The 21872-nt window shown below is 38.0% G+C and overlaps 2 protein-coding genes across 2 annotated transcripts; both read right to left on the bottom strand.

Moving 5' to 3' along the window:
• Positions 1-1561: 1561 nt before the first annotated feature.
• On the bottom strand, positions 1562-17235 carry LOC100262583 (uncharacterized). Its single transcript, XM_002284717.5, has 4 exons — positions 16743-17235; positions 10529-10724; positions 3928-4059; positions 1562-1915 (listed from the first exon to the last, which is right to left on the bottom strand). The coding sequence occupies exons 1-4, from the start codon at positions 17030-17032 to the stop codon at positions 1793-1795; spliced, it is 741 nt and encodes a 246-aa protein (XP_002284753.1). The 5' UTR covers positions 17033-17235; the 3' UTR covers positions 1562-1792.
• A 470-nt stretch (positions 17236-17705) lies between these two features.
• Positions 17706-21505, bottom strand: LOC100267847 (cold-regulated protein 27). Its single transcript, XM_010666267.3, has 5 exons — positions 21287-21505; positions 20198-20398; positions 19774-20074; positions 18337-18449; positions 17706-18248 (listed from the first exon to the last, which is right to left on the bottom strand). Exons 1-5 carry the CDS (start codon positions 21371-21373, stop codon positions 18183-18185), a joined length of 768 nt encoding a protein of 255 aa, XP_010664569.1. The 5' UTR covers positions 21374-21505; the 3' UTR covers positions 17706-18182.
• Between the last annotated feature and the right edge of the window lie 367 nt (positions 21506-21872).

The following is a 21872-nucleotide window of genomic DNA, read 5'->3' as shown; positions in this document are numbered from 1 at the left end:
TGTGCTTGATTCCCACAGAATGCATGAAGTGTTGAGTCTAAAAAGTCTCTTGCTCCAAGGTTGCTCTTATTTATAGAAAAGACTCTTGCCAAGCGTCTCATTCTTAGTGGGTGGAGGATAACAGAAAGATCTTCACTATCGACGAAGGTGTCTCATGTTAGCTATAGAACGAACTCTCATGTTGTCGCTAACATGAACACCTGTGTTGCTCTTAACACGAACTCTACTTATGCTAGATGAGTATTGCTAAGCCAATCTTAAACGAGCTATATTTTGCCCAGTTCAACAGCCATCCTCCAATCGACCATCCACCAATCTCTTCTTACTGGTTTAATACATTAAGATGAAAACACCAGGGAAAAAAAAGAAGAAAGAAACCATATTTCTAATCAAACATTTAGCTTTCCTTTGACACGAGAAACAAAATTGGAGTATGTGTTAAAAAAATATGCAGGTGTAAATTTGGCATGTTGCCATACGCTAGAGATTTTTTGATCTAAGTAAGGATGACAACAAGGTGGATTCAAGACGAGTTACCCTAATCCTAACCCCACCTCATTTATTAAAAGCAAAGCACGTATGCAAATTTCTTATAAAAAAGAGACATTTTGAAAATATATATTTTAATTTTTTATAACTTATTTTTTTAAAAATCAATTTTTTATTATATATATAAATAAAAAAATAAAAATTAAATTAAATTGATTTAATATATAATTGAAACGAGACGAGGTGAAACAAGGCAATACTTAAACTCCTTCTGAATCTGTTCCACATTTTTTAAAAAGAATTTCATATCCACGTTTAACTTATTTATTTAAATTTTAAATTTGTCTCATCAAGTATGATGCATGATGGCTACCCAAAAAGACCCACCTCATTGCCATCCCTAGGCCAAAGCCCAGCTCGGCCTCCATTTGACAAGGTTCCTTTTATTCGAACCCATTGGAAGGCCGATATGTGTCAAGTTTTGGGTGGTCCAAATCAGGTGGAAACCCAAGCTAAGAAGGCTCGAGTCTGGCCCGTCTAGTGCCTACTGAAAAAGGACTCTAGTACTCATTGCTCACCTGCTGTTGTCCAAGGGAATGCCTCAATTTCCTAGCATTCTTGCCACGAATGCTAATAAAACACAATAATAACACCAAACCAAATGAATTTGTAGCAAAAGAGCAGGAATTTGCAACATACACTTCGATCCTGCAGCAATGGGTCCAAAACAGAAAAGGTGAAAAAAACTAAAGGTCCAATTGACTTGACACCCACCATTTCATGGATATGTCAACCTGATAGATATGTCCAGCCTTGACCTCTGCGTGGGATTGGGCCATCAACTTTCAGGTTAGGTCCCAACCTAACCCAACCCACAGCCCTACTGATGAACAGGAAAAACAGACCACCTGTAGAGAACCTCTGATGACATTCAGACACCCTTCTGCCTCAGCAGAAATATGGTGATAGCATAATCCAAGTATGAAAAGCCTTATCTTCTAATTACAAAGAACTGGAAATGATCACATGAATATAAAATTTAATCAAATGAAAAGAAAAACAAAACAAAACAAAAGATGAAGATCCGGTATGCCTTATAACTTCAAGGAACTGAAAATAATCACATGAATATAAAATTAAATGAAATGGGAAAAAAATAAAAGAGATTGTTAACTTTACATAACCAGAACCATCCAGTAGGCACGGTGGATGAGGCCATTGGTTTTTATTTCAACTGTGTTTGAGATACACTGCACAGGATTTCATTTGGAAAAAAAATCAAGTTGAATGAAAAGGTGAACCTTCAAACCCTTTGTTCGTAAGAGTTTTCAAGTATTGGGACACCTGGTCCATATATCAATCGACAACGCTCGCTAAAGGATCCAACAAGTCGAGAGACCACCTCCTTAAAGAACATGGAAGCCACCTGAGCAACAGAAAGATATCACCAAATTTAGAATGCTTCAAGCTTCATATTCTGGACCTTTTGGGGGTGATATTCCAATATAATGAGCATGGACATACAAATTTATATACCCTGGAAACTTTTACAATTGAAATTGGCATATGAGCCCACAAACATTATAAATGACACATGTAAACAAGGTCCAGAATAAGCACGAAATGTTTATATGGCATAAGAATTCTCCCACACATTGAAAAATACACCTCCATCATGTTGGAGATGGTACCTATAAAAAACATGATAATTGGAGGAGTTCCTGGTTCATTGATGGAGGTGATTGTGGTGGCATGGCAGCGACAGTTTGGCAGGTGGAGAAGGTGGTGGTGGAGGCAGCCTTGGTTTCTTGGAGGTGAATTTGATAATAATTTAACTTCCTTCTACTCCACAAATATCCAGAAGTGACTAAAACTCAATAAAGTTTAATAGGCATTGGCTTGATACGTTGTTGGAGCTTAAGCTTTTAGGGTGAGTGGCAGGTCTAACACGGTATCGGGTTCTCTTTGAAAGCATCTGTTTGTTCATTTCTTTGTCTATCTGCCAGTCTGCCTTTTCACCTGAGGGAGAGAGTGTCGTGTGAAGGAAAGGGATTATTCGCTTAATGTGCATTGTTGGCTTATTCCCTAACTGCTAGACTTTGACCAGTGGCAGTCTGACAGTAGGAACATTGTAAACAGCTATACCTATTTCCAGCGTTTTAAAAACTGACCGCCGGGCGGTTACCAGTCTGGTCCGGTTCACCCCTTTGAACTGGCCAGCCTCTGAACCGGCTTCGAACATCTAGAACCGACAGTCAGACCGGTGAACCAGTTGACCTAGCCGGTTTTTAATTAACCGAACGGTTCAAATGAATTTTTTCCTTTTCTTTTTTTTGTCTTCCAAAACAATGTCTTTCCTTTCTTCTTCGTACTTCCAGCCCGTTCTCCTCCCCCCACCCCCAAAACAGTCGTTGCCCCGCCCACAACCAAACAGTCCACAAACCACCCCCCAGTCATTGGCCCGCAGCCCGTTCTGCCCTCCACAGTCGTAGCCCCACCCACGCCAAAATAGTCCACTGGACTCCAAAAACCACCCCCCACCCCACCCCCCCTTTCCAGCTCGCGTGTTGCTGCTCCAGTCAAACTCCCATCTCCAGCCCAGCCAACACAACATCGCCGGCCTACATGGACGCCATTCCGACGGCCATAAGTCCATCTTCATATTTTCTTTGTTTCTTTTACCCTATTACCTTATTTATCTTAATTTTTACATTTGTAATTCTTTTGACTCTATGATTTTTAAAATTTATGATTTTAATCTAAATTAATGAAACATTATGATGTTAAATAAATTTTTGAAATTTTGTGTCCTCATATTTTAAATAAATAAATTTTTTATTTTAAAATAAGTTTATGATTTAAAAATAAAATTTAAATTTTCTAATTTTAAATTAAACTTTCTAATTTTAAATTAAAATTCCTATTTTAATCTAAATTTATTATTTGAAACTAATTTTCTGATTTTTAAATAATTTTATCATTGTTAGCTTATTGCTCATTTGTGGATATAGGATAGTAATGATTTGATAAAAGTATTATATTGATTTACATTATCATCTTATATTGTATTAGAAACATGATAATGACTTAGTAGAATTTATTATTTTTATTTTTTATAATTATTTTTAATTTTAATAATATATAAAATATATATTTATGATGTCATTGGTTCGACCGTGATTCGACAATCGGTCTGACCAATGCACCATGAACTAATAACTTTTCCGGTTCGATCACCAATCCGGTTCTGAAAACATTGCCTATTTCACTTTCTTGCACAAAGTAGACACATTTTTCCGGACAACTCAACTACTTAGATTATCATACCTGAAAATACCTTTAATTCATGAATAAATGTAATAGCAGGCCCTGGTATGAGTCCAAACTTTATAGAGCTAAAAAGATGAATGGTATAATAAACCGACTAAAGAAACTTACCTGACGATAAAGTGGTGACTGGAATTTGAAATCCACCAAAAAATAGAGGTTGCAAGTTCCAGGACTTGGACCCGGATTGAATTCCCAAATATTTATCAAGTGATCAAAAAGAGAACTTTCTGACACAGTTGTCTGGAAGTAAAGCAGGGAAAAAAAATTATCACAATGGGGCCAGTAAAAACTACATGAAAATCAAAACCAATTATAGGAAGAGCTATATGCTACTTAGAATATTTGTAAAGATCCATTTATGGTAGTAACAATTATCAGACCAGACAAAAGAGAATTCAACACTCTGACAGACAATGTAGAGCCTCACATACCTAGCAGCAGGATCAACTCTATAAACTCTAATTTGCATAAGAATTTAAAGCCAGAACAACATCAATAGGTTGTGTCTAGTAATCTAATCCCTTGTCTAATACCTTAGCCCTTTTAACACCAATGCAGTTGCGAAGAAAAAATGAACCAATCATTTATGGTATCAAAGGTCTCACCAGGTTGATGATGGTGCTGAATGATAAGCATTATCAATCTTCTAATGGCTAAAAACTAGAAATGTCCTTTGATATGACAAACAACCATCTCAAGCACACATGATTTTTTCTAGTTAGTCTTAGATTATTTTATTACTAACAACAAGAACAGTCATCAGTTCCAGTTCAATAACCAAACAATCTCTTCTATTGTTTCTTGTTTCTTAAACCTTTTATTTCTGCCTCAGAGAGACACTAGAATCTTGAATCCTGATCCAAAGTCTTGCAGTTTTCCTCCTTGAAAACCGGTTAACAGCTAAATAGATCCCTCAACCAAATTTCCTACACAGTTTCATGAGATGCACACATGATTATATGCTTACATGCTTCAATCCTTAGTAATGAACTCACAATCAAACAAAATATACTACTTTTTATCTAAAATTTAGAAGAACAACAAAAAAAAAAACCTTTCATTGAGAAGTCTCAATGCTTTGTCAGAATTGAATGGGGACCCCCAAGCCTAGATGGGATCTCAATAGCCTTTAGGCAATTTAGTTGGGATTTTATCAAGAATGAGATAATACGGTTTTTCAAGGAGTTATATAACCATGGAAGGTTCGATAGAAGTCTTAATGCAACATTTTTAGCGTTGATTTCAAATAGAGTGAGTGCAGAGGATCTAAAAGACTGTAGGCCTATTAGCTTGTTGGGTGATTTATATAAGATTCTTGCTATCGGCAAAGAGATTGAAGGTGGTGGGAAAAATGGTTTCCAAGTCTCAAAATGCTTTGTTAAAGGAAAGACAAATTCTTGAAGCAGTGCTAACAGCCAATGAGGTTGTAGATTCTATGTTGAAAAGCAATGCTTGTGGTGTCATATGCAAGCAAGACATCAAGAAGGCATATGATCACATCAATTGGAGTTCCTTGCTATCAATTCTTGAAAAGATGAATTTTGATAAAGAATGAATAGGATGGATTAGATGATGCATATATTTTGCAAAGTTTTTGGTTCTTGTTAATGACACCCCTGGCTTTTCTAATCAATGAAGGAAACAATAATTCCTAATCTTTTCTTATTCTTCCTCACATATGGTATTAGAGTAGGAACGAATCTTATAGGCCTTGTTTAGAAATTGTTCTTGAAAACAATTTTTTGCTCTTTAAACAGAAAACAATTTTTCCAATTTAGAAAACACATTTAGCAAACTTTTAATGGAAAACAGTTTTTTTAGAATTTGTTCTGAAAACATGTTTTTTAGAACAAATTTGAGGTGTTTTAGTTATTTTTTTAGTACAATGTTTTAATCAACAATTGAAAATATGGAAAATACTTTGAAAGTTTTTACGTTATATGTAAGTAAATAGTACCTTCATGGAGAATAAGCCAAAAAAACTGTTTTTCATATTTAAATTCCCAAATAGAATTTTGTTCTTCAAAACAAGTAATAATAGTTTTCAAGAATTGTTCACAAAAATTATTTTTTGAGAACTATTTTCTGAAAACATTTCCAAAAAAGCCCATAATTTTCTTTCCTAACATTTAATTCGGCTTTCATTGTCAATCTCTACCTGCAAGTTTTTTTTAGGTATTTATCTCCACTTTTTCTTGTCTTTTTGCCTAGTTTGTCTTTACACCTTTTCAGCCAAAATCAATCACCCATTATGAGAATCCAACTCTACAGATTACTTCCTAAAAACTAAATGGTGAAAATTTCCCAGTGTGGTTGCAATCAACAAAGCTTTCTTAAAAGCAGAGGGTTGCTTGATACTATTGAGAAACCAAAGGTTTCTGATCCTTCCTTTGAATCATGAGATGCTGAAAATTCCATGACTATGTCATGGTTGACTAACTCTGCAACTAAAAATTAGTAAACCATATCTATTTCTCTCTTTGGCCAAGGAAGTTTGGGATGCAATCTCAGACCTATTCAAAGAAGGGAAGCTACGCGGATTTTAGAGTTGAAGATGACAATCCATGACACCAAACAAAGAGATCTTACAGTGACAGCCTATTACAACACTCTGAAGGTCCTGTGACAAGAGTAGGACTTTCAACAACACCTTGAAATAGAATCTACAGTGGAAGTAGCAAAGTTGGCTGAGGTGTTGGAATGAGATCAAGGTTTTTTTGTTTGTTTGTTTGGTTTTTTTTTTTTTTAAATCAGAAACAAGAAGTGTATTAATTACACATAAAGATTTCATGAGAGGGATGAGGAATCCTTCCTACAAATATACAAATCTGATCTAAACCACTAAAAACCTCCGTTATACAAGGAGATTTGTAAAAAAAGATGGATCACAAAAGAATGTACAGGAGAAACCTCTCCTGAAAAAACGGCTAGGCTCCTCTCAATGGTGGCACAACTCTAGTGGTGTACATACCGCAAACTAACTAAGTTGAATGACGTTCAAAGAAATGCCTTTAAAATCATTAGTACAAGAGGCCCACAAAGAAGTAAAGAAATGAAATAAATCTCATAAAGTCTCAGACGTCCTCCATTTATCCTCAAATATTCTAGCATTTCTCTCTCATCACACCATCCAAATCAAAGTGAGATAAGCAATCTTCCAAAGTGTCTTGCCTTTGGTGGTGTTCCCAAAACCCATATAAGAAATAGTCATTATATCACAAAAACGCCTAGGCTAAACCCACATCATCCCTGCCTATATAAAAAGTTTATGCCATAACCCAACAAGATCGAGTTCTTTTTTTTTTTTTAAATGTGAATAAGCAAGATATATTAAAAGCATTTGTCAAAAGGCACAACAAAGCACACACAGAATATACAAATAAGGTTGATCGGCAAGCAAGAGAATAGAGAAGAAAAACCCACCACCCTAACAATAAATAGTCACAAAAGAAACTGAGACGCAAGAGAAAAGAGAAACCCCTACTGCAACCCCAAAAAAGAAACTCTTATTAGGCACTAAAATTTCCTGAGCCCAAGTCCAACCCTTCTCTAAATTTTGGCACCCCTTCCCTTTCCCCTTACAGTGGAGGGAAAGCAATCGTAGTTAATTGAACTCTCTAGCTTTCGAATTTCCCTCTCAAAACGGAAAGAAGGCAAAGATTTCTTCCCCTTTACCCCCTTCCCTTTTCTAGAATCTAGTTTCTTAAGAAGAAGATTGGTTTCCTTCTCTAAGCCCGCGACTAGCATCCCCAAACTATTGCTAAACTTGACAAAGCTACTAGGCAAACTAACAACTTCCTCCCCCTCCGCAACTCTTTCGAAACCCAGATCACAAGGTGGAACCATCTCCTTATCCCTTACCACCAACTACTTACCAGAAGGACTCTTCGTTGCGTTTCCCGAAAGCTCCAACAAACGACCATCCTGAAGCAACATCATTGAGGACTGACAACCAAGGCTCAAAGGTTCCACACATGGGAGGGTAGAACTCCCAACATGTCTATTTGCCTCTACCGCAAGAGCCTCGTCCATGATTGCTACACGAGATTCTGAAAAAGACTAAGGGCCTTGTCTTACAACACTCCACTCCTTGCACCTCACAACTGCCACATAGTCATCGTCAAGGGTTGACTCCGCCACCGCTGTTGGAAAGGGCTCTCGCCTCTCAGCCCTAAATCCAAAGCTCCCCCCTTCTCACTTTGCAGTCGTGACTTCTTTTCCACCCTCTGGCTTCATTGCGAAAGCCATAGCAGAAGTGTTGCACCCTGGCAAGCCCAATTCTTCTTTAGGCCTCTCCTTTAAGCGTCATTCCTCCCTATAAGGCCCTATGTGATGTAGGACAACCCTAGGATGGTTACCTACACTCAAGGGTAGGTGGACTAGGGTTTATTTTTTAAGGTGTAAGGAGAGGAACAAAAAATAAATTTTATAGTAAAGAAAATTATAAGATAAGAAATAGAGAGAAAGAAGAAACAATGAAGAAAATATGAAAAACCTTAAAGTCTCACTAAGGCCTTTTAGGAGTCTCACCTAGAAGAAAATCAATGAAGTCTCACCATTGAGGGTTGCAACCTTGCAATGAAAGAATATATAATATTATTTATCAATTCATTCATTTGATTTACATTAATTAGCCTATTTATAGGCTTCTCTAAGAAATCCAAAGTCTACTAGGACTCTAATAACCTATCATGATTCAAATTCTAATTATATTATAACTTAACTAGCTAATCCCAATTTGATTCCAACAAATATTAATCTTAATTTAATTCCAAGTAATATTAATCCTACTTAAAGTTTACTTAGGTTTTCCCTTTCTTCCTTGAATAAACTTTAAAAAGGCATTCCCCCATCACTATGTTTATTAGGTTAGATAATCCAAGAGAGGGCCCAACCTTGACAGGCCCCTTACTCCTTCATCTGAAAGCAACCGAGCCTTAGAAAAACCCACCACCTAGGCCTTAGACGAGGATGACCCTTCAGAGCCTTGGGCCTCCTCCAACCCTCGGCGGCCCAGTTTCAAAGACCCAACTGAGCCATCCTTAAAACACGACTCAACCTAACAATCTTTGTCTTCTCTTGTTGTACTCCTTCTATCGCCACCTAGATAATCCCCCTCTTCTGCAAAAATTACAACGCTGACTGACATTGCCTCACCTGCCACTTCTTTCCTATGCAAACACAAAACGATCACATCCGAAGACAACGAGTGATGTAACTCCTTTCCCGCCCCTTTGTCGACGTGTGAGCCTCTCGCCGCACCATTGTTTTATTGCAGCTCGCTGGTATTGTTGCTGCTTCTCAGCATCACATGCAAAAACCAAGGAGAAACTTCCCACCATAACTGAATGGAAAAGCTAGAGCTGCCAACAACCACTTATAGCGAACCGGGCAAAACTCTCCCTTCAAATTTAACTAGGATTGACAAGATCAAGTTTTGGCATTCCTTGCTAGACTCAATGCAGAGTTTGATTAGGTTAGAGGTCAAATACTTGGTAAAGAACCTCTTCCTTCCTTACGAGAAACTTTTGCCTATTAGCATAGTGAAAAGAGTCATAGGATTGTGATGATAAAATCAAACCCACAAGAGAACTCAATACTCAAAATTGTTTAGGACATCCCTATGTGCTACAATTTCACTTAGGGTTATTTGATTAAAAGGGATTAAAAGGGTCATTGGAAACCCAATTTTGGAAGTCTAACCCTTCATCCCTTTTTTGCCTCATTTTGACAAAAATACCCTCATTATTTTCTTATAAAAATAACCATTTCTTTTAAAATATATTTTAAATACTTGAAATAGTTAAAAGCATTTATGTTGAAAATGGATTATTCTTCAAACAAAAACATAGGGAGGGATAAATTCATCCCATTTAACCAATTATTTCTTTCACTTATCAATCTAAGTCATGGATGAAGAAAAATGGAGAAAAAGACACTTGCTGATGTGATTATTGCCAAAAATCAAGACACACCAGAGAAATGTGCTAGAAGTTGCATGAAAAACCTCCTCTTGGTGACAAAAGGAAACAAGCAACACTACAAGGAAGCTTACCAAAGTGTAACCACTCAGAACTCTGAACCTACAGACAGTATTACTCAGCACTTAGATGGCACACCATTCACCAAGAATCAATTCTAGGCCTCGCACAAAATAATGGACCAGGAGGTTCTAACCCTTCTTAAACTTTTGCTCAATTAGGTAATATCTATTCAACTTTAAGTGCCTTCAATGATAGTTCATTTAACCTTTGGATCATTGATTCAGAGAAAAAAATCATATGGTTGGTGATTCACATTTTTTCTTAACCTATAATTCATGTCCAAGAAAAGTCAAAGTAAAGGTTGGCAATGGCTCCTTTATTCCCATTCATGGGAAAGGTTCAGTTCCTGTATCCCAATCTTTGACCCTATCCTCAGTTCTTCATGTCCCAAATATTATTTGTAATATTTTTTCAATCATTAAAGTTACAAATACATTGAATCGTTCAGTAACTTTCTTTCCTGCTCATTATTATTGCCTATCATATAAAAAAAAAAAAAAAAATCTTCTATTAAGTTGCTGTTAATAAAATAAAAAAGAAAACACACAAATTGCTATTACAAAAATGAACATTCTTCAATTGACTTTCTATTAACCAAAAAGAAAAAAAAAATCAATATCACTTTATTACTTCTAAAACAAACAGCTAGAAATTGAGTCAATTACCTTTATGCACTTTGGCCTGTTTAACTCCACATGGGAAACATAATTTTCAACAAGAAATTTGAAACCAATCTCCAACTCAGCATCAAATGATCCATCTGGATATCGTTGAATTATCTCTGACTGTTGACACCAGGGGACAAATCCATGATATAAGTCAACAGCTGCAACTACATCAAATAACTGCTCTGGGGAGTACCTGATATACAGAAACCATGTCCACATTATCTCTCTCATAAAACAAAATATCCAAATGATGTAGTGTAGCCATGAGAGAATATATCCAAATGTCAACTGTAAATCTGATGGGCAAAAACAAACATTCCTTCACAAACCTCACGCAAACCTAGCCCCCACCCCAAGGGCTAAGGATGAAATCTGCTTCAGAAAATATTTCTTTGCAAATAGTAGAATACAGAAAATATTTCTTTGCATAAAGAAAATAGTAAAAATAGCCAGCTTCAAGCATTCAAATAGAACAAAATAGTTAGGGAACTTAGGAAGTGGGGAAAAAAGGCATAGAGGAAATGCTTTAAATAAACAGAACCAAAAGATAGATGAAAGAAAAGTATAATCAAGCTGGGGGACTAATGACCAGCAGACTAGGGTACTCACCAACTGACCCAGCAATGATCGAGGACCTGGCCCCCACCCCAAGGGCTAAGGGTGAAATCTGCTTCAGAAAATATTTCTTCGCATGAATAAATAGTAGAATACAGAAAATATTTCTTTGCATAAAGAAAATAGTAAAAATAGCCAGCTTCCAGCATTCAAATAGAACAAAATAGTTAGGGAACTTAGGAAGTGGGGAAAAAAGGCATAGAGGAAATGCTTTAAATAAACAGAACCAAAAGATAGATGAAAGAAAAGTATAATCAAGGTGGGGGACTAATGACCAGCAGACTTCTTGAAGCAAACCATTTAGAGTAACTAAGGTTGCCCATCAGGTAAAACTGCTGACTATGGAGAATCCTAATGTTAGTCAATGATGGATGTGATTTAGGAACCTTATGTCCTGTATGACGATGCATTACAAACAAAATGCAGAAAATTTTCTGAAAAGGAAATGAAAATGGATGGTGCTTTCAGTTACTATGCTCAATAAAATAGACAATTGATCAATCACAAAGACATGCATTCATAAGATGAGTGTGGATCAATTAGAATGTTGGCATGAGCAGTCAGAATCAGATAAAAAATTGTAAGTTTGGAAATGTACACAACTAATATAAAAGTAGCCTATTGGTAACAACTCAAATAGTTTTGCATGCCTTTAGAAGGATAACAACAGAACAAGTGAGAATTCCTTAATACATTACTTGGATGCAAAGTGATAAGTAATGGAGTGATAGAATAATGAAACTAAAAAAATAATAATTATAATTTAACCAAATGCTAGGAACCAAAAAGAGTAAAAGGAGTTGTTCGATATGCCATTGTCAATAATAAATGGTAGGAAGGAAAAGGAAGTTAAAATTTTTTGAGCCTGAGGGTTCCCAACAATTGATTGCCATGGAATATCTGCAAGAGGATTATCCTCTTTATGAAATTTGTAGCTCTCAAGAAGAAAAATAGAATTGATGGGACAGATACTACTCACGATTTCAATTTTCTCTCTTGTGTATGAGTGCCCTAAATATGTAAGACTTCTTTCTATCCTGGGTTAAACTATCCTATTTGGATTTGAAGAGCATGTTCATGGCATTTGCTACTTTGTTGATTGCACAACAACAATGTTTGTTGTTCAAAAAACAAATAACCATGGAGTTGAAATTAGATTTCGAGAAAGGATGAAGAGAAAATGGTGGTTCTAGAGGTGTAAGCATATTTTCATAGAGGTGTGAGAATGAATTCTAGGCATGAAAAAATGCTTCTATTAACAAAGAGAAATTGTTGTTTTGGTGTGGAATCAAAGTCCTTCGAAATCTTTTTGGAGTCCGTAAATGGTAAGGCAGTGGGGAAGATTGTAGAGACGGGTCAGGGGTTTTCCTCTTAGATCAAATTTAAGATGAGTCTTCCTTGGCTTCTTGAGGGAGTGGAAGACTGCTGTGAAGGAAAGTTCAGAGAGCCTTTCAGAAGAGTGTGGAATGAAGGGGGAAGGAGCTACAAGTTGGAGTTGCGCAGCTGCAGCAACAAAACTGGAAGGCTTCTGTTGTGTTCAGCTGTGTGCATAGAGGAAAAAAGGTTTTCCTTAGTTTTCCTAGAAGGAAAGGCTCCCCAAGGGGATTGGAAGATTCTTGCCTCAAATCTTAGGAGCATTGGGGTAGTCCCTGTGTCTTAGCCTTTGGAGGAGTCAAAGGAGCAGGTCAAGCATTGGGAGGAAAAAATAGGTGACAATCAGTTTAAGGAAGCTTCCTTTGCAAAGGTGTTGAACAAAGGCAAGGAGTTGGGTGATGAAGTGTGGGTTGAGAGTGAGTCAGGGGAGGTATTAAGCAACTTGGGGTTTCTCAAGAAGTGTCAAGCGGGGAGGTGGGATGGTTCTTTAAACTGGTTGCCAGCTTTGGACACGCTGAATTTGTGAGCTTGACATTCTAAAGGTTTGAATGGGGATTTGAATCTACTTTTGTTGGGAGACAATCTTGTTTTATTTGAGTTTGAAAATGTTTCTAAGGCCAAAAGTGTTTCATTTTTTACGTCTTGCTTGTTTGAGGGAAGAAGAATGAAGCTAGAATGGTGGGATCCGGATGCTGGTTACTTCAAAGAAGGTGCTTGCGTCGGTGAAGTGTGGTTGAGGGTGTTGGGTCTACCAGTGCATCTATAGGGAAAAAAGTTCTTTAAAAAGAGTGGACAATGTCAGTGGAGGTTTTGTGATGGTGGATATAGAGATAAAGGAGAGGCGTCACCTGAAATGGGCAAGATTACTCATTAAATCTAGTGGAAGAAAGGTGTCAAATCAGTTAGTGGCTGTGGACATAGACAATGTCTTTGTCATCTTTTTGTGGTGGGAAGTTTCGCTATGGTCGTCGATGAGCTTTCAAAGAGGAGTTGCAGAAATCCAGAGGTTAGGGATAATAAGAAAAGAAGTTCATGTGTGGTTGGGAGAGTGTAGGAGAAAGAAGGGAGACGTGTTGCAGATGTCGTGCAAGAAGAGGTGACTGAATAGAAGGCCTTAGGGGTTGTGCCTAGTCTCTTAGCACAAGATATAGAGAAACGTTTGTGGTCAAAGTCGGGCAGCAGCTTAGATGGGGAGCTCCTTGGACCTCCTTGCAGGTCACTGGGTCATAAGGCTTTAAATGAATTGGATACTGGTGAAAGGAACACATGTTTCTTCTCAAGCCTGCCCAAAACCTCTTCTTTAAGTTTGTCCAAAGGGAACCAAGCTGGGCTTCCTAAGTTTGGGCTAGGTTAAGAGCCATGTGAGCTGTTCCCAGTGGGCAATATGGAGAATGTGGAGGAGTTGGCTTCTGAGCTTGGTTGTAAGGTGGGAAGTTTACCCTCCACTTGGGAATGCCATTGGGTGCTCCCTTCAAGTCTGTGACAATTTGGGATGGAGTGGAGAAGAGATTCCGTAAGAGATTGGCTATGTGGAAACGTCAATATATTTCTAAGGGAGGAAGAATTACCTTGATTAGGAGTACACTGTTCAACTTGCCTATTCTTCAATTGCCAAGGGGGGTCAGATTAAGGTTGGAGCAAATTCAGAGAGATTTCTTGTGAGGAGGTGGAGCTTTAGTCCGAAGACCTCATTTAGTAAGATGGGCAACAACTTATCTTCTTAAGAGAAAATGGGGTCTGGGGGTTAAGAGCATTTCTACACTCAATACGGCTCTCATTTGCAAATGGAGCTGGCATTTTGCAAATAAGAAAGGGGCTTTATGAAACCAAGTAATTAGAAGGAAATATGGAGAGAAACAAGGAGGGTGGTGTTCTCGGGATGTAAGAGAGGGGTATGGTGTAGGGTTGTGGAAAACAATTAGGAAGTTCGGGCACACAGTTAGCAGTAGACTCTCCTTTGTGGTGGGGAATAGGCAAAGGGTGAGTTTTTGGAAGGATGCTTGGTGTGGGAATACACCTTTGTGAGTTTCTTTCCCTTCCTTGTTCGCTCTAGCTGATCCAGAAGAAGCTTGGGTGAAGGATGTTAGGTCCGGGACAGCAGAAGGAATTGAAGTCCTTGCTTTACAAGGTCCTTTAACGATTGGGAGATGGAAGAGGTGGAGGGCTTTCTGTTACGCCTGTGTGGTCAAAAACTGATCTTGGAAGAGGAGGATAGGGTGCAGTGGATGGAAACAAAGGATGGAATTTTCTCGACAAAGTCACTTTACAAAGTTCCTCGGTGTTATTTCCAATGAAGAACATTTGGAAGTTGTGTGTGAAGCCAAAAGTAAGCTTCTTTGCTTGGGAGGCTTCTTGGGGTAAAGTTTTAACCTTGGACCAAGTTAAAAAAAAAAGGGATGGGCCTTAGCAAATAGATGTTATTTTTGTCAAGCGGAAAAGGAATCCACTAACCACCTCCTTCTTCATTATGAAAAGAAAAATGCATTGTGAGAGATGTTTTTCACTCTTTTTAGAGTGTCTTCGATGTTCCCATTGTCGATTAGGGAAACACTATTGGGTTGGACTGGTTTCTTTATGGGAAAGAAGCGCAAGACTGTTTGGAGAGCGGGTCCTCTTTGCATTTTTTGGACAGTTTGGAAGACTAGCAATAGAATCGCCTTTGAAAATGAGGTGTTGTCCATCCAAAGGCTAAAAACTTCTTTTCTTAACTCACTTTGGTCGGAGACTAATTTGTTTATAAAAGATGATCCCTCTACCTTTGTTGAGTTCATTCATTGAGTGGGTTCCCGTTGATACTTTTTTTGTACATCTTTATGGACAATTTTTTATTTTACTTGTAAGGGGGTGAGTATTTTCCTTTCTATTATGTACATCTTGAGTCACTATTTTAGCGCCTCTTAGCAATACAATACTTTTCTTACTTATCAAAAAAAAAAGCCAAGCCAACCCATGTCTTTTGGAACCCTGGTTTTAAGTTCCCAAGAAAGATGTCAAAGGAACCCTAACATTGGTGATTCTGCTTCCTCTCTGGAGTTCTTCGCATATCCCCTCTCCTAAAGGCAATGATTCAGTCTGATGGAGTGGATTTCAGGTGTGGATGAACCCTGATGGCAGAAGCAGTAGGCTTAAAGGTAGGTCCCCACTCTTGATGTTAGCATGTCAGACAAGGGTGGCGCCTCCCTTGGGGACTCTAATTTCTGGTTCTTGGCCGTTTTGAATGATGTTCCAAAATCGAAGGATGTTAGATCTTATGTGGTATGAAGAGAAGGGTCCTTCGGGTAAGGAGTTGGAGGTCAACCAAGTTGTGGAGGCCTATTGCCTATCAAAGGGGAAGGAGCTTAGCTTTACGAGTCTTCCTAGTAAGTTTGCCAATTTCAGTAGTTTTTTGGGTTTGTCAATGGTGGGATTTGAAAAGGAAATTACTTCCCTTTTAAAAAGAATGGAGTCAAGAAAAGGACATGGGTTTAAGGTCTCAAGGGAAAATAGGAAATTCTCATCTACTCGTTTGGAGAAGGAAACCTAAAAGCTAGAATGTTCAGTAAATTACAATTGCTCTCCTCTCTCAATCAGGGAACGAAGGGAGAGCAATGGGGTTTTAGTTCTCTCTATGAGGTCGCTTTCTTCACCCCTAGCTTGGTTGATGGTTTTTGGTTGTAGAAGGACTCTCGAGTGGTTTCTTGTCCATCCTAGGCTTTAGGTGTTTCTTGCGAGGTAGCTTTTAGGTATTTCCCATCAGGCCTGTCCAGTTTTCTAAGGAGTTGGGGTTGGATGCTGTTTGGATGGTTTGTTTTAGCTCTGCCCTTTTCTCTCTTGCTAGCCTTTAAGCCTTTTTTGTATAAGGGGGGTGGGGGTGGCAACAAGGAAGATGCAATATCTTTTAGAATTCTAGAATGAAGTGAAACATCATACAGATTTTCAATTTTGTTTCCTCAGTTATGGGAGAACCTTATTTTGTGCAGAGGGTTTGCCCAATTCTTCGAATTGTACGGGTAGCATTTTTCAAAGAAACACAATAACAATGCTGACAGACGAGAATGAAGTAATTTCTTCGTTTCATTTGCAGAAAAATCATCCAGGCAACAGAAGAGAAAAGAAACAGAAAATTAGGAATATTACAGCAGCTATTTCAACCCCAAAACTAATAGAAATTTCCAAGTTTTATTTTCAATTATCCTCTTACAAATCCTTAGCAACGAAACAGAGAATAAGCCAAATTGGTTACCCTATAATGCGCCGTTCCTCATAAACTTTAGATAGAATACCGCCCTCTTCTCCGTCTACACAACCAAGAAAACTCCTCCTTTGAACAGCACTGCTGCAACACATTCTTCCCATCAAAGTATTAAAATCCTTGTTAGCAAGGAGCGATTCATGGACCGGAGCAATGCCACTCAAGCACCTAGTCTGATTGAATAACATCCGCGACTGCCCACCGTTCTTGGCAGACCTCACGCAGTTACTACGGCGGACGAAGGACCCAACAGCCCTCGCCGTCGTAAAAAATGGCTGCATCGTGATTGCACACCTAACTCATGCAAATAAAAAAACTGCCCCGCTAAACAACAAACGACGGGGGGAAAATGGGTCCTGGGATGAGAGAAGGAGCGAGAAATCAGAGAAGAATGGAGGGAGGAGGTGTTTCAACAAGTTTTATCAGTTTCGCTTCCCTTTTTCGGTTTCCCTTTTTGTGTCCTATCAAAAAGGGGGGGGGGGAGATTGGGTCGGTACCATGAAATAGAAATAAACGGACTCTTTAGAAGGTTCGCCTTTGCTTCTTTGACATTGACCCGACCATCGAGTCAAAAGCATGCCACTTTTGAACTTTTGTTTAAATTTATGATGCTTGGAAGTTTTGAAAAGAAACTTCAAAAATGCCATAAATCTAGAAGAAATAATTTTAAAAGTGTCATATTTTTTTATTATTATTATTATTATTATTTTCAAAATCCCATGAAAATTTGGTGCCCTTTCCCAGATTCCAATCATTTACGATTGAAATTTAAAAACCATCATCAGTCATTCTTTCTCTGATGGGCGTGGACCCAGAAATGGATTTGTACGCCAAATCCTGTATATGAAATTGGATTGGACAAAATTCCCATATGAATATGCACGTAGGATTATGGTGTGCAGTTCATTTTATTGGGGTTTGAAAAGGCCTAATATAACTTCATTCATATCTATATAATATAATGCGCTTGCTACACATCCATAAAATCACAAAAAAGAAACATATACAAATGTTTGTTATGTGCTTGTTATAGCCATGGAAGTCAGGTTCTCGTCAATACATATACTATGCCCAGACACAAATCAACAACAAACAGCTCCACCCACCCAAAAAGAAAGAGGAAGAAGAGTGGTCGCACACAACATTCTTCATTCTTGTCCATACCCCAATTTGTACTACCAGAGAGTAAAGACACACCTATTGGTGCCGTCTCTTCCTCTCTCTCTCCATGCTCCTCTTTCATAGTACTAAAGCCACATCTACTATGCTTTCCCTCTCTTGATTTTGTTGTTGGTTTATGAGTTATAACAATCAATATGCCCCAAGTTTCCTTCATCCACCTCCGGAACAGAAAAGAATATATACACAGACCAAATTGTGATCTGAAGCCAGCCTTGTTGCTTGCTTGACAGTCATTGATAGAATCCTTCATCAGTCTGCAGGGACACTGTTCATAGTGGCATCTCCAGTGACAGTATGTCTGTGAGAAGGAACAACCTGAAAAAACCACTTAATGGATTGAGAACCACATGATATTATGATGTACAGAATACAATAAAATGATGCTAACGGTCCAACACAGTACTTGATCATTGACACAAGTATCAACCACTATTGTTTTCATCCTCTTTGCACTGACTAGACTGTTTTCCCTCCCCCCTTCAACATCATCGTCAAGAAAGTTCTGATCAGACACCTCTGCATGAAATAAAATATTCTAATTAGTTTCAGGAGCTAAAATCACTTAAACCTTCCTTTTTTTTGTCCCTAATTCGCTAGTATCTGAAGTATTAAGTGGCTAAAGTATGGAAGGATCATGAAAATTTCCTGTCAATGAGTAAAGAATCTCCATTTTGCAGCATACAGATGCATCATGAATCACAGAGTACAAAGCAGAAAAAGGAAAAAAGAAAGGGTGTATTGTCCATGATTGAGATACCATAGTTTTCACCTAGTAGCCAAGCCCAAGCACAACACAGGCATCACTGTGACATGTCAAAGGAACCTATTTCTCCAGTGCCTACGGGACTGGATATCTCATACTCAATTCAGTCTCCATTGGCATGCATCAAGATGATTGGCACCTCATGTTCAAACTACAGACAATGATTGAGAATATGGCAAAGTGCTAAGAATATCGGCTTAGAGCATGAGGGATATGTTTGGCTATTAAAAGGGATTGGAGCTCGTCATCGGTTGAAATGCTGTAGTGATGGCATTATTGGGGTGAATTCAGAAATGTTCAACTCTTGAGGCTTAGGCCTCCCGAGAATCACAAAATGCATTGAAGTAGAAAAGGTCTTGACAGGGAAAGAAATACAAGTATTTGAGCACAAAACATCATAAGAGAAAGCATTTTCAAGTTCTTCCCTCTTAAAAATGAATTCAATTAATGATTTAGAGCCTTGCTCAAGCCATTCTTGTTAAATCTGAATCCAGATTGTAGAATCCTAAGTTTCTCGGTCCCATATCACAAGGGAGACATTTCTTGATCTTTAGGTTGACCTTAGTTTTTCAAGTCACCATTGTCAACCAAACCTTTCTGAAAAATTAAACAAAACCCCGGTTTCTAACATTGTAAATGGCCCTAGGTTTTCAAGTCAACATTGTTAAGTAAACCTTTCCAAATAAATAAATAAGAACCACTTATAATATTTATGCATTGCCTTTACTTGGCAGAGTGAAGCAAGAAAATTTAAGTGACGGTACCAAGGAATAAATAAGAATTCACGCAGCTAACAAATCTGAGATTATGTATCAGCTAAAAGAAAACATTAGATTTTGAAATATTATTCAATAAATGCACCAAATATTTAAATTATTCATGCTCTGTATTTCTCAGTGATAATACTTATATCAACAAGCAAGTAATTCAGAATGTATATAGGAAGAAGCACGGATCAGTTAACACAAATCTAATATACATACATACATACATATACATGTGTGCTTGTGTGTCTTTGCATACACAATAAGAAAAGGAGAATCTTCCAGAATACAACAATATATAGCCAATGACTACCTGTATTGGTGCTGAGGGAATCTCGTTGGCGCAAATGACAGTGATACATGGGGAACTGCTTTGAAGTGGTGGCTAATCCACAGGGTGATGCCTTTTTCCCTCTAGAGGGGACTGCTTTCCTTGTGGAAGAACCATTCTCCTGAGGAGCAGGCAACACTACAGTTTCATCCCTGCACGCCGATCTGAAATGCTGGATCCATGGATTTGCTAGAAGAACATGAGATCCATCTGCTTTAACCATTTGCTTCCTAGCTCTTTCAAAATTGATCTTCTGCCAGAAGCCACCACGAAGAACCTTGAACTGGGAAGTTGGAAGAAAAGAATGAAAGGAGTCACACAGAAAGCAATGGCAGAAATTTAAAGCCAAAATCTCATATAATGAGGAAGGCAGCACATGAAACAGAAGAGAGTGGTAGGTTCAGACCTGGCCAGATGAGTTGCGGGTTTTACAAAGCATTTGCAAGGATGGTTTGGAATCTGATGGGTTCTCTTTTTGAGAGTGCCAACCAAGCAAACCAAGAGAATTATATAACTGGTCAACAAATGATGCTTCCATGGATTTGAGGTACAAACTGTGCTTCTCATCCGTCCATTCCATGGACATAGGTTCCGTCACTGGAGAGTCCTATCACATTATTATCATTATTAGAACCACATGACCTCAAAAAATGCAATGGGAATTAAACTCAATACAACAATAATCCACTAGATTTATGGTAGACAGAGGACACAGAACATGGTATGTAGGAATCAAAAGAAAAAAGCCAAACAAAGGTAAGAAACGATGTCAAATGTTCTAAGGACAGACATTTTCCCAATTGTCATACCATATGCACGATCATAGTATTCACTAACACTATTTCTTTTCCTTCTTGGTACGAGGAAAACAGACTTAGCTACTTAAGTCTGTTGGAGACTACAAACTGCCTTCCAATTCAACTGGAGCTCCAAGACTTTCTGATGCTATTTTTTAACGAATTTCTCCAGACTTATTGGTCTGTGTCTTGAATCGTATTACAAACACCCTCTGATCTAATCAATTAAAACGAGGCACGAGAAAGATAAGAACCAGAAGAAAAACACCCAGAACTCGAATATGGGAAATAGTTTAAAATATCTGTACGCAATACAATATTCATCAGACTGACCGATCCCACAGCCTACTATGCGTTGTTTGCAGTTCTATCCCCAGACCCATTTCCCCGTTGTAAAAAGGCAATCGATTAAAAGTACAAACCTGAATTAAAATTAATTTCTTCTGCACTAAAAAAAATAACAACAATAATTAAAAAGAAAAAAAAAAAAAAAGCTTGAGCTTTTCATTCCATACGCAACTTAAAATATTCAGGAACAACCTTGATTCTCAAACTCTAATAATAAGTAAAAAAGAAAAAAGAAACCAATCAACAAAAGCAGACCCCAAGATTCCACTGAAACCCAAAACGATTATATAAAAAAAAATTCAGAAAAATATATTAATATGAACTAGGAAAAGAGGAAGAAGAAGAATTACTAGGCTAGAAGTCTCTTCCTGGTCAACAGACTCGGTGGAGTCGCCACCGGTGAGTCCTGAAGTCTGCCTGGTTCTGAAACTCTCCATATCATTAACAATAAATATATATGTTAATTTTTATGGTGAAATCAAGCCCAAATTTAGTATTGTGTAACAGGGAAGGGATTGAGAGAGAGAGAGAGGACGGAGAGAGAAGATGAGGGAAATGAGCACCCAAAGGGATGGTGGAGGGGACAAAAGAACGCGCCAGCTGTCAACACTTTACACGTGGCAGGAGGTAACGACCTTGCCACGTCAAGATGGTTAGAGGCGTTGAAGATATTTTTTTCCGCCTACTCAAAAATATCTGGTATTGGAAGGCTGTTGACATTTGGAGTGCCTGACGGTTCGGTCTGAGTGTTAATATGCCCTTTTAATTATTCCCCTTTTGTGGCTTCTGAGTATCCAAGCATATCAAGACGACACCTGATTGCATTTAACTCCACTTGAATGCACCATATCTCCTGACTCAGATATTTTGGATATTTTGGTATGACTCATTAACTTTATCCAATTATACAATTTTATACCACAAATTAGTAAATTA

The sequence above is a fragment of the Vitis vinifera genome, chromosome 18 (assembly GCF_030704535.1).
Source record: "Vitis vinifera cultivar Pinot Noir 40024 chromosome 18, ASM3070453v1".
Lineage (NCBI taxonomy): Eukaryota > Viridiplantae > Streptophyta > Magnoliopsida > Vitales > Vitaceae > Vitis > Vitis vinifera.
This window is presented reverse-complemented; position numbering and strand designations above follow the sequence as displayed.